This window comes from Eupeodes corollae, chromosome 1, assembly GCF_945859685.1.
Source record: "Eupeodes corollae chromosome 1, idEupCoro1.1, whole genome shotgun sequence".
NCBI classification, from domain to species: domain Eukaryota; kingdom Metazoa; phylum Arthropoda; class Insecta; order Diptera; family Syrphidae; genus Eupeodes; species Eupeodes corollae.
The window spans coordinates 71652067-71665695 of record NC_079147.1 but is presented as its reverse complement, the minus strand read 5'-3'; the positions used below and the strand labels follow the sequence as shown (position 1 = coordinate 71665695).

The 13629-nt window shown below is 29.7% G+C and overlaps 1 protein-coding gene across 2 annotated transcripts in view; it reads right to left on the bottom strand.

The window, feature by feature from the left end:
- The window catches only part of LOC129953939 (uncharacterized protein CG45076), a 39335-nt gene extending 27651 nt beyond the window's left edge, over positions 1-11684 (bottom strand). Inside the window, exon 1 of one of the 2 annotated variants that reach the window (XM_056067496.1) lies at positions 11421-11684. In XM_056067496.1, coding sequence (XP_055923471.1) covers positions 11421-11498 — 78 coding nt within the window. In that variant the 5' untranslated portion in view covers positions 11499-11684. The remainder of the gene's footprint in view (positions 1-11420) is intronic. The other variant, XM_056067497.1, reaches the window with a different exon arrangement.
- Between the last annotated feature and the right edge of the window lie 1945 nt (positions 11685-13629).

The following is a 13629-nucleotide window of genomic DNA, read 5'->3' as shown; positions in this document are numbered from 1 at the left end:
ACCGCTTGACGCCAAGAGACATAAGTGCCCTGTTTGCCCTCAAACTCCGGGAGAGATTTAACTATGTCGAGACACTCTTCACACCTATTACCTTCCACAATTTCAATTTCTTTAAAAATTTCAACTTCAGGTTTGTTTTGTGTCGATGTTAAATTTTTCACTGCATCACTTAACTTTCTTTCAAAATCCAATTTTTGAGCTTCAAGAGCACCACTGACTGCGGATTCTACTAATACTTTTAAATCTGTAGCATTCATTCTTGTTTCTATTTTTTTTCCTATTTGTAAGTAATTAAACTTTTCTAACAGTGTTTCAAAATTCTCAGGTTCACTCATTAACCGTTAAACCGTAAATAATATTTATGTGCAATTTAATTAATTTCAATATTATAAAAAAAAATGAATAGGAACACTCACAAAAAAAAAAAATAACACTTGCAAGCTTTACAATTAAAAATATTCAAAGTAGGTATAGATAAATTCTTACATTTTTAAATAAAAGAAAATAATTCTTAATACTGATGAATGATGATTAGGTTTTTTTTCCAGAAAGTTCTTATAAGTTGGGCGCCAGTAATGATAACAAGTATTTGTGATCTTTAATATGTTCTGTCTTTATTGTGTTGAGTCTTCTTAAAAACTAAAACTTATAATCTACCTTAATTCTACTCTACCCTGTGAAATGTTTCTATCTTGCAGCGTGTGCAAGATATCACATTTCCGTACTTCCCGTCGTCGTATAGATTGTGGTTGACACCAGTGGGAGCTAATTCGTTGATAGAAATAGTTGTGTCAGCATAAATAGTTATTGTCGATGATAGTGACGGTGACGATGACTACGACGACGACGATGACGGCGACGACGGCGGCGGATACAACAACTTTGTTTGCGGCCGGCGACGACCTAGGCGATCGGGTTAACTTGTACGTATCGAATTAATTCGTCTGTTCCTTGAAAGCAACATAAAATTTAAATACTGTAAGTTGTAGTCCAGGAAAATCCTGTTTTCTATTTCGAAATACTTATGAATAGCTTAATTTTGGTGAAGATCTTAAGTTGCATGTCCTGAACACAAAATATTGGAAACACCATCTTGAAATAAATATTGCTTTCGTTTGATAACTATTCTAATTACAATTATCTATAAAATGGTATATAATTGACGACTGTTCAGTTCCTAGTTTACAGCGGTCCACTAGACTTATTCAAATGTACCTCAAATAAATTTGGTTTTATTTTGGATAATTCTGATAACCTATTAATATTAGAAGGAGTATCATCGCACACTTTTACCTTATTTACTTACGGTTTTGAAATAAATGGGGCGAGAATTTAAATTTACCTATTTAAGAAAAAGGCCATACGAACTAACAAAACAGTGAAGATTTTTGAAAAACTCTTGTCAGATATCGTCTAATAACCAACCTTAAGAAATTTGACGTTTGATAATATTAAATAAAAAAAATGTGATAGGACTATTGTAAACTTTCCATCTAACATATTTTCAAATGAACTTTAATTCTCCAAAATATTCTTTGGAAAAAAAGAACTATTGGTCTTAATAAAATTCTCAAGCCATTTTTTACAATTTTCTAAGCTTTAAAGATGATTAACCTAATCTTAAATGATTTTAACACCTTACTATCTCTTAACAAATTGCTAAAGTTAAAATCGCGGAATTGCTACCTTTTGAAACTTGCTAAATCTATATGACATCTGTACAATTATTGGACAGGGACTTGAAAGTAAGCAAGTTTCTAGTATCTGATTGGTCAGCTGAAAAAAAGGCAACTTAAATGGAAAGTTGACTGGAAAGTAAGTGAAGAAAAATCTATCAAGTAAGTCTACTTACGAGTATGTTGAAATGACAGTTGATATGATTTATTTATTTTATCTGCAATTCCATTTAATATTTTGTTTAAAGGGCTTATTTGCCAAATTGAAACGAAATAAGTATTATTTCCTTGCACTACAAAATACAAATCGTGACGGGCACTAAGCTTACCTGAGGAGTGTTTTTTAGGCAATAATGTTTTTCTACGATGAACTCAAAGCTGAGTTTAGTAAAGTAAAGTTCTAAACTGGAAATATAGTACACTTGAAGAACTAATGCAGTTGATTGCAAATGAAGTCTCGTATGTTGTTTGAACCTGCTTATTCTTATAAGAACAGCGGATGGAATGGTCCAGTTAACAATTAAGGGCCTTGCACATGAAAGCGATCAACGAATGAACGAATGGACGAACAACGATGATTTTACACATTTCAAAAAGTCAATTTCAAAGAAAAACACATTTAAATTATAAGAAACCGATTAACACTTATGTTAGGATAATAAAATTTGCATTTTGTTCTCTAAAGCTGCATTCACATGAGCGTGACCAACGAAGGACGAATGAATTACAAAATGTGATTTTATATACATACGTTTGAAGACATATTTCCATATAAATTCTTAACAAAACGATAGCAATATAAGTTCTATTTGATTTATGATGCATACTTTAACTTTTCAATATCATTTATTAATACATTTATTCGTCGCGAAAAAAAATTGAAGTTGATACCAACTGTCAAACTTTATTCGCGTTCCACATTATCCACACTCGCAATGGATAAAATAATCACGCGTACTTAACCTAAAAAATCATTCTTTTTTTTGGTTTCGGTGGTGAATGGTGTTCGGCTGTGGCTCATTCGTAACGAAATAAAAACTCCCATGTGAAATAAATGTCAAACTGGACGAATATTTGTTCATTCGTTGGTCGTTGGTCGTTGGTCGTGCTCATGTGAAAGGTGCTTAAGACAAGACAATTTTGTAAAAACAATTTGGTAGTAACGAATTGCAGTGTAGTTGCTACGGACTGTTAAACTCCATTCGCTTTCCAGATACCATCCACACTGCAACGAATAAATTGTCAACAGGTCCGTTTATGCGTACTTGCTTTGTTTATTTTCAGAAACTGTCACTTTTGAGTCATGTTTGGACCATCATTTTCAAAAAAAAGATTATTAGCAACACGAAAAGAAAGGTTTAAAGAGTCGTGCACACGAGAGCGTACAACAAATGAACGAATGGACGAACAACCGTGATTTTACACATTTCAAAAAGTCAATTTCAAACAAAAATACATTTAAATTATAAGGAACCGGTTGACAATTATGTTAGGATAATAAAATTTGCATTTTGTTCTCTAAAACAAGACAATTTTGTAAAAACAATTTGTTAGCAACGAATTTCAATGTGGTTGCTACGAACAGTCAAACTCTATTCGCGTTCCACATACAATCCACACTGTAACGAATAAATTGTTCGCGCTCAACTTAACCTCAAAATTATATCTCTCTTATTTTGTTTGTTGAAAAGGGTAATTATTAATTGACAGTTCGTGGCAGTCTGCGAATAGAAACAAAGCTCATGTGAAAGAAAAGTCAAAATATGCGAACATCCACAGTTCGCAGTTCGCAGTTCGTAGCTCATGTGCAAGGTACTTAAGGTTTCGGACTCTTAGTAAATTTCAAAATTGCAAACTAGTAAATTGTTTGTAAACTAGTTTTATAATTTTATAGTAAGAAAGTATAAAGCAGTTCTCTTTGCTGATAAGTATATTCCGAACATGTCCAATAAGTGTCAGTCGAAAAAAAAAACATCAAACAAACCTAAAAATAGGGAACGGATTTGTTCATTTTTTAATGTAAGAATCTCTGAAACAAATTAATAAGGGTAAAGTATCCATTTCATGATTTTAATTTTAGATGATGAAATCGTTTACAACTACCAAACTCAACTTTTTAGCTTAAAAATTTAAATTTAATGGCTTCCTACGGACCGTTTTCATTTTTGGTCAGAATGATTGAATTCTGTTTCCTAATTTCCTAACCAGACCTATATAAATGTGTCAGTTAAAACCTAATGGAGGTTTTAAACTTTATTCGTATTTTGTATTTCAAGAAGTTAAAGTAATTACGAAATACTGTATGGCTTATTATAATATATTCAAAATATTATAATATGTTTTTATTTTTTTTTTGTACAAAATACTGTAAATTATAATTCTGTACTTTAAAGTGCTGTCAATATGCCAAAAATGTTTTTTATTTCAGATTATTAACAGTATTTTGAAGTAATATTATGCAAAAATACACTTTTTGGAATACTCCATTATTGATAATAAGTTTGACATACAGGGCTCTGTTCAAAAAGTAATGATATAATCGTTATTTTTTACATACAGTATTCTGAAAAAAAAAATAATTGAATGTATACAAAATTAGGACAAAACAATTTTGAAACACAGTATTTCGAATTGCTCCAAATCTTAAAACTTAACTTAGTTATTAATGTTATTCTAAAAATTTGATTTTTAAAGTTTAACTTTACAGAGTTCTATAAGATCAAAAAGTAAATATGTTGATTTTTTAAACCTGTTTGAAAATTATTTACTAAGGACAAAAATTGGGTAGATTTTCCTAAAGATGGGTAAATAAAATAAATCAATGTTTCCCCCCTATGAAAACTCTCCATGAATATCGCATTTTATATTAAAAAAATATTTAAATATTCCTGTTTTCTTCTTTAAATAAAACATAATCATTTTTACCAAACAAAATTTTAAATTTTATTGGCCTTAATATTTTGTATCACAAAAATGTTATGGTAGTTTTTTTTAAAGCTTTTACAATATTCTACATTTCTATAAATAATAATAATTAAAAAAAAAAGTAAGTTAAAATGTTACTTGAATAAAATATAAGTAGGTACTATTTTTACTTTTGCATGGCTTGATTTTGATTTGTTTTTATATTTAAATACAAAAAGGACTTTTTGGCGCAAAACCGTCTTCTCAAGGATATTTTTGTACACGAGCTTTTAAGAAGAGATTTTAATACAAAAACAAATTAATTATTATAAAAATTTGTATTTTAGCTAAATTAGTTTTTTCTTTTGTTAGTTGAATGATTTATATAATATTTATAAAAATTGTTCGTTCGGTTTTGTTATTTTTTAATATTGTTAAATAAAAATGTTGTTTCATTTTTGAACTCGAAGTTTAATTAAAATTAAACACGGTATGAGAAGTGACGGTAAGTGGTGCCACCTGGCAAACGTCCCGATGCTGTTGATGAATAGCTGTAGCCACCTGGTCCAGAACCAGCGGTGCTAGTCCTCTCAGTGTTGTAGTTGTAACCACCTGGACCGCTGCGTGATGACTTCTCAACAGTCGAGGAGTATGAGGACCTCTCTGGCCTGTAGGAATGGGGATCGTTTGAGGAGCTCTTTACTTCCGACTTGTATTGGTATGAGTAGTCGGATGAGTTGTGAGAACGGTGAGCTCCTGGCCTTTCTGTGACCAAGTCGTAACGTGGGGTCTACAAAAATTCGATGGTTTTTGGTTTTTGATTTTGTTAAATATTCAAAGCAAAAGGGGATAGAATTTTTTTGTTTTTTAAATTGAAGCCAACTTGCTGCTGCATTCGTAACCGTTTGTTTTAAGAGCCTTGGTTTTTTTTTAAAGAAAAATTGATTTTCATAAAATTTTGTTGTTTTCTTTTTAATGCCAGGAAATTGAAACATGTTTGAACAAGGATGAAAATAATATTAAACATAAATAAACAATACATTGAGAATATTTTAACATACACAAAAGTGAAGTAACATAAATTTGCATGATGAAGTTTTGTATGATAAACAAAAAGTTATGAAAAATGATTGAGGTTAAAAGATAGGTTAGGTTTTCGTTTAGTAAAGTCGTAGGAGGAGTCGGTGGATATTTTATACTTATAAAGTTTAATAGTTATATTTCGAAAAGCCATCGCCGTAGTTGTAAGTGTTTCTGTATTTTGATTTTTGTTCCCTCGAAACTCCATGCAAATGTGGCAGAAGCAAGTCCATGCTATCTTTAGAGGTGCGTGCAGCCTGATTGCCGCCAGCTTCGACAGTGTCAATGTACCGGCGAACCTCTTTTAAAACTCTTTCCCTGGTCTGATCCCTAGCCGAGATGTAAGGCTTGATTGGTTCGCTGAGAACCCTAGCACTTGGTTTGATAGCTGCCCTATTGATTGGGTCAAGAATTGATGGTCGCGATTCGGTCCTGTTCTGACGTGGCTTGCCGAATGCTGTCACCGGATCTGAGATAAGTGTTGGGCGGGGTACAAAAGGTACCTTCTCCCATGGAATCTCCTTCTTCTGCAAATTCCAAAACATTTCCCACAGGTTTGTGTTATATGTATTTAAGTGCATAGTTCATATTTTGAGTGTATTATTCTAAAAGTTACAATTTCTACCAACCAAAATTTGTGCAGGATGTGTTCAGCGAGTGCCAGTATTTACAGGGTGATCTTTTTATATACAAATATTTACACTGGAGAAGATCTTTTTGGCTGGGCTACATATTTACAAGGTGGACGTTTTGTTTGATCTTTTGTTTGCATATTTACAGGAGCGGTTTTTATGATCGTTCACAATAGAGTTAAGGTAAGTTTTATTAGATTTTTAAAAATAAAAGTGTGAAAGCAAATATAAACAAAATTGCAGTGTGGTTGCAAATGTGATGTGATTTATTTTGTTAATCAAAACAAAAAAATGATTAGAAATTGTTAAGAGTTATTTTAGGTTTTCAATTTTCAAATAGCTTTAGGTACTCATAAAATTATGCAACTGTCCTTAAATGTCATTCTATTGACATTTCAGAATTATATGTCAAACTTAAAATTCAAATAAATGATAGTCTTTTGACTATTTTATTTGTTTTTAATGCTTAAAACTATAAAAAAAAATGCCTAACAGTCTCACAAAATTTTTAATTATTATTTAAAATGAAAATGAATAAACATTTCATCAAAATGTTTTATTTTTTTTTTTATTTTTTCCAAACAGAAATAAAATATATTACGTATCATTAATTGTTTTTGACTGTGAACATTTTTATTTAATTTTTTCACACCCATAATCATGAAATCATGGAAGAATAAAACAACAAAATATTATTTAGATATTTTTAAATTTTCGAATGCGCGCGCATATAGAATTACCATCAGAAATTCTCTCTATGATTTTCAAATGTTCGGTTTTATTTTATATTTTTATATTGAGTTTGTTTAAAAATTTTGCTCAATGTGGAATGTCCAAAGATATACATTTTTGTTTTGTATATATAAAAATGAATGTATATGATATGGCTGGGATTCTTAAATTAGATTAAAAAAAAATTACGAGGTGGTTGGTCTTCTAATTAATTACACTCTAGCGGGGTTTTTGGGAAAATTTCAAAAACAAACATAGTTTATTGCGGGTTTTTGAAAATGATTTTTTTGATTTTTTTTAAATTTTGAAAATATTATGCTATGCGTCAGCAGATATAAACTTACTGTGCTTATACACATTTCAATGATTTGTGATCTTGTTTATAATTTTAAAAATTTGTATAATGATTTTCACACAGATTGTCTTTTCTGTAAACATTAAATTTGTTATGTAGAAAATTTTAAAAACTATGAAAATAGTTGGGTTTTGTATATCATCATCAATGTATAAATATACATTAACAGGTAGAAAGTTTAGAGAAATCAGCTAAGGCGATAAGTTTGATTTGAAAATAATTTTTGCTTGATATTTCAAAATCTTATGTAGTTTTGAGGTTTTTGAAAAATTAAAATATTTCGACATACAAGTATTGAATTTGACAACATGTTTAGCCAAAGATTTTGTTAGAGCCTTTGCACTCACGAACAAAATCTCCAAAAATCAACTTACAATTTTAAAGCTCAGAGCTTTTGCTTGGAACTATTGACTGACACTTTCAATGATGGCAAATTTGTCAAGCGTGTATTTCACAATACAAATACTTCACATTTGACCACAACTGTCAAATTGTCACTGTGGGAAGTTGAGCCATTTGCAATTTTTCCACAATATTTCAATTGCCCAAATTGTTAACTATGACTTTTGACGTTGACAGATTCGCTCTGTTTTCTTCTGGATAATGGATTTTTCGTTCAGTCATCCAAAAGCAAACAACACCTTCTTTACATTTGACACATTTCAATATACACAAGTAATAACGCAATAAATATTACTACTCATTTGCTCACAAATGTCAAATTATTAAGTTTGAGAACTTGAGCATATGAATTTGAATTTAAATGACAGTAGCATTCAACTGACACTTTTGACGTAGACAGATTCGTTCAGTTTTTTTCTGGATAATGGATATCCAAAAGCCTACAAAATGACAGCTTTTTACATAAAATCTACTGTTTTTAGAGTGACACCTAGTGGCTACGGTGACATTGTAAATAAAACTTCTAAAACCACCTTGAGGCCCCAGCTAACGTTACAAAAAAAACAACTCCAAGATAATACTATAATTTTATATACAAAGATGACAGTTCTTTTTTAGCTATATGGTTCTAGTTTTCTTGCACATGTAGACTCCTTGTTGCCAAAGGAATAAGAATTGTATGATTCTTTTCAATTTTAGTTTATGTAACCTATTTTTGTATTTACACTTTGATTCGTGTGAGTTAATGTCGCAGATGACATATGTCAAATTTAGATAGTTTTCAATTGCGTCCAGGTTACCATGGCAATAAACAGTAATTGTAAAAAAATGGATCTAAGATGTCCAATAAGGTTATTTTATGTATTTTATTGTTATAGTTTGTTTATTTTGAATCGATATTGTGTAAGATGAACCACTTAAATAAACACAACCTTGAAACAATATAATCTATCTAATTAAAGGAGTTTTTCTTGGCAGCTAGCTGAACACAATGGTGAAGCCGAACCTGAAACTTCTCGAACTGTCAAAGTTAAAACGTACGAAAACAACACAAACAACCAAAGCTGTAGCGCAAGTTGGGTAAACTATTTCTTTTGATTTCATTATGCTGATCACATTTTAGACATTTGGGATCAACTTGAAAACTTTTGATTTGATACTGTGAAGCTTGAAGAACTGTCAAAGTTGAAAAGATGGAAAACAACACACAACGCTTCACTGCGAAGTTTAAGCTGAAGCGCAAGTTGGGTGAACTTTTACTTTTAAAGATTTTTGACATTTGTATGGTTTATATCGACAGTTGAATGATCAAGTTGGAAACTTTTGACTTGACGCTGTTCAGATTTAATTCTTATCATGTTTCACTATTGTCGACTTCCTTTGCTTCTAAATGCACGTTTTTAATGACACATTCAGCTTGAAGGGTTTTTTTGCGTTCAAGTTTCACTTATTGTGTTCAGGCGGTAACCCCGTCAGGTATTCCAAAAGTGTCGCATGCGTCAAAAGCCAACTTTTTGAAAGAACAAAACAAAATTGAGCAAAATGTTATCCAATGTCATAATGCAATTTAATAAAGTCATTGTGTTTGACAATTTCAACTGTGGCTCAGTTTTGAAGTAATCGGATTGACAAACGTTAAATAAAATAAGTCAGCGAGACTTGACAAGCAGAACGAAAAACGACAATCAATTAATATAAAATAGACGTTTCCCGAAAATGCTCCACTTCACTGAGTGTCAGACAGAGTTATTTGCGGGAAAAGAACAATTTATAGGAAAATAAAATAATGTCAAGAATCTTAAAGATTCTAAAACCAATAACATGCATTGACACATGTCAAATAGTGCTTAAATAACTGTCAAGTTTCTTTTAACGGGTGTCATTTTCAAACTGACAGATTGAGATTGAGTACAAATTTGAAATAAAACTTGTTTTGAAAGCAAAAAAAAAACGATCTCAGAATTGAAAGCACATATCAAAAGAGGAATTTTTATGATTATGAAAACTCAAGGGATCTCACAAAACTCATTTTCCTGAACATACCCATTTCCAATACACTATTTAAACTATAAAACTTATTTAAATTGATGTTCTAAATTCACTTTAGATTTCCGTTTTTAAATTAAAAACTTCAAAAGTATTTTCAACAATATATAATGACAGTTTGCTATTAACCTATTTGCAATTTTATTTACTTTTCACCGATTTCTCTTCCAAAACTTTCATAAAAATGTTTATAATTTAAGACTCTCAAATTTAAATTGTTATTTTTTTTTTGTTCGATATGTCTACGTCAAGCTGTCAGTTTGGTTTGACATCTATTTGACAGTAGTACAAGAAGTATCTACTTGAGTATTTAAATTTTAGATTTGGCAATACTGATTGTTTGTATAGTTAAGTGGAAAATATTTAAGTGATTTTTTTAAAAACTAGCTATGATCTGAATAATAAATAGTGATGCAATAATTATATTTTTACAAAAATATAAAATGACTAAATATTTAAGAGAAAACAAATTTCATTGCATTTGAATTTGCCTTGAATTTAATTTTGGCACTAAGACAACAATATTAATGATTCAGAGATTTTTATTACCATCATTGTGCAGAAATATAATTTTCTAATTTTGTTATGGAATCAAAAAAATATTCTAATTAATTTAACTCTTGTGTATTTGTATTTTTGAGTATGTATTCGTATTTGGAAATTGAAAACTCAAGCGTTCAAAAACACTCAATAAATGATATTAATAGAAACATGCATGCGGTGATGATTAACTTAAAACAATAATTTATTTTTCTTATACCTCCTTAAATTATTTTTATTTCTTATCCTTATAAAGTTTATTTCTTTCTTTTTTATTTTTATTAAGAAAGTGTTAATATTTAATTTATTTTTTGATTGACAACAAAAAGATGACAACAATTAATGTCTTACATCAAAAATCAAAAGTAACGATAACATAACATAACATTTTTTACTGATTTTTTTTTTGTTTCAACAAATTCAAAATGATTTTTAAAAATTTTTTGAAAATGTTTTGAACAAATAAGTTTTTCCAACAGTTGATACTCCAATGTTTAACATAAAAATGCGATATTCATAGATATATATGTATTTTAAAAAAAGGACGACAGTATCTGAGGTTCACTTTTGGATACAAAAACTAATGATTTCAGAGACGACAACAAAAAAGACTCAATGTTTCAAACGTGTTTCAATTCCATTCAATTCGATTGGTTTTCGAAGTTATTTTTTTTGAATAATGTCCTTAATTTGGATTTAATTTTTATTTTTTTTCAACACAGCAAGGTGGACACAAGCATTAAATAATAATTTTAATAAGAAAATTAAAAAATGTCTACTGATGACTTAAAAAATATTTGCAATTTTCACTTGAAACTGTTGTATTTTAAAATTTTCTAAATTTTTCTTTAACATTTATTTTTATTTTCAATTTTCATTTTTTGATTTGTGCACACTTGAAAGTCCTTTTTTTCCACTGGTTTTTCAAAATTTGTATATTGCAAATATTTTTATGTTCACTTAATTTTGGGAAACCACACTACACTACTGCTATTTAATTTTTCTATTTAATTAATTTTGTTTTTAATTTAAAATTTATTCTATATCGCTTACCGATACGGAATACGACGAAACCACGGGCCTAGTAGAGTAGGACCTACGGGTGGTGTAGAAATCAGTTTCATAAACCATTTTCGTTCGAGAGTTTTTTGTTTTTTAATTGGGTTTGGAAAATAAAAATTTCACTTATTTTAAAGTAAAAAAGAATTAATTTAAATTTTAGGTTCTTGTTCTACTCGTATCGTCGTAGTATGTCTTCACTTAACGCCCGTTCGAGATCTTCTGAGTTCTGGTCAGGATTTTCGGGTGATTTTGAATTTTTTGTTTTTAAAAAATTTCACTTCATTGCTGAATTATTTTTGGAACACACAAATACATTTGAAGAGAAAGTAAAATTTTCGCGCGCAGTATTGTGAAGCAGATAGGTCTAGCGCTAGGTATAGCTAGAGATAGAAAAGTCTAAGAAGTTTAAATTGCTATGAGACAACAAGTATTTTTATTTTATTTTTTTTTGATTTCTGTGGGATTACTCTTTATTTTTTTAAAATGTATTTTTGAGTTTTTTTGAATTTGCTAATATGTAAACGATTTCATTGATATTTTTATTTTTGTTTTATTTGCGGGAAGGTGATCGAAGGTTTTCGAAACGAGTATGAGTGTGATTAGTTTTTATTTTATTTTTATAGACGAAATGATAAATTGTTGAGAAATTATGAAAATCTAATTTAAGCAGAGCATTTGCGCTTCTGCTTAATTAGATGGCAGCTATGGCATATTGAGTGTTTTTTGTGATTTGGATATTCTTAAGTTTTGTTGGTTTAAAGAGGATAAGTAAAATCTGCTGTAACTTTTCAAAGTAAATTTTAAAATTATATATTTCCTGCTAATGATGGTGCATACATTGATTAAATGCATTTCGATTACTTAAATCTAGTTCAACAAACCTCAGTGAAAAAAGAAATGTTTTTGAGAATTGTTTAATGTGTTTTAACTCTTACGCTTCGTATCCAAAATTTTGGCAATCCTTATTTCTACATTTTTTTTGTAGTTCATTTAGAAAACTGTAATTTAACAGATATAAGTATTTTTGTTATTATTTATTTATATTTTACTACATAACTCTTAAGTTAATCTGAATTTGAAAACTTAGATCAACGGATGAATTGATGTAAACATATTTTTTAAAAATAACCATAGCCAAGGTTTCCTTAATTCCCAAGCTTTACGAAAGAATTGTCTACGACTCTTTCTATTTTTATTGTAAACCTAGTTTTTCTTCCCAACAACATGGCTTCTTAAAAGGCAGATCCACTACAATCAATTTGACTGAATTTGGGTCCAAAAGACTAAAGGAGTAAGAGAATGGGAATGATTTGGACGTTATCACTAGAGATTTTAGTACAGCCTTTGATACAAGCAGTCACTTAATTATTTATCCTAAACTTAAAGCCCTTAATTTCTTCTCTCCCTCTTTTTATTTCATTGTTCAGATCGTACCTTAAAAAACGATGATAAGGAGTTTTTTTTCAGGTTTTCAATCTCCAATCATATTTATGTAAACTCAGGAGTCCCTCAAGGGAGACAACTTGGTCCTTTGTTATTTGCCTTAATTATCAACGACGACGTTATTAACGTCATTTTATAACTGTCGTAATTTTAAGGGTTTGGCTAAAGCTTTCAGTTAAATTCACTAGCAAAATGTGTGTTCTGTATTTTTGAACCTGTAAGAGTTTTGTTTTCAGCAAAAGATTGATTCTTCAAAATTGACTGTCATTCATAAAAAACCTCTTATTAGAAAACTTTTATTTGTGTGTAATGTTTATTAATAAAGTAACTTAGAAATTTCGATATATTTTTCGATATAGTTTTAAGAGTTAAATGCAGTCTTTGGTTGAAGAAAATTAAGAAAGCTCGAATTGGTTGAGAAACATAAAAAATACACTTTGTGTCACATGGATAGGGACAAGCTTTTTTCGTTTTTTAATTGGCGATAATTCTTAAACCCTTAAGGTTTTTGGAAAAACTCAAATGTGCAATGAATGAGGTATGTATTAAGTTTATATTGCACACAAAAATTTTTGGATTAAGTTGATAAATACAAGTTTTATGACGGCTTGTCCAAAGAAGGTCATACAAAGTACCTGTTTATTTGTGTCACATGGATGGAGACAAGATCTAAATTTACCTATTAGCATGTTTTAATTCAGATAAAAGGATATTCTGATTGTTAAGGAGCTTAGTACGAGTATTAATTTGATAGAAT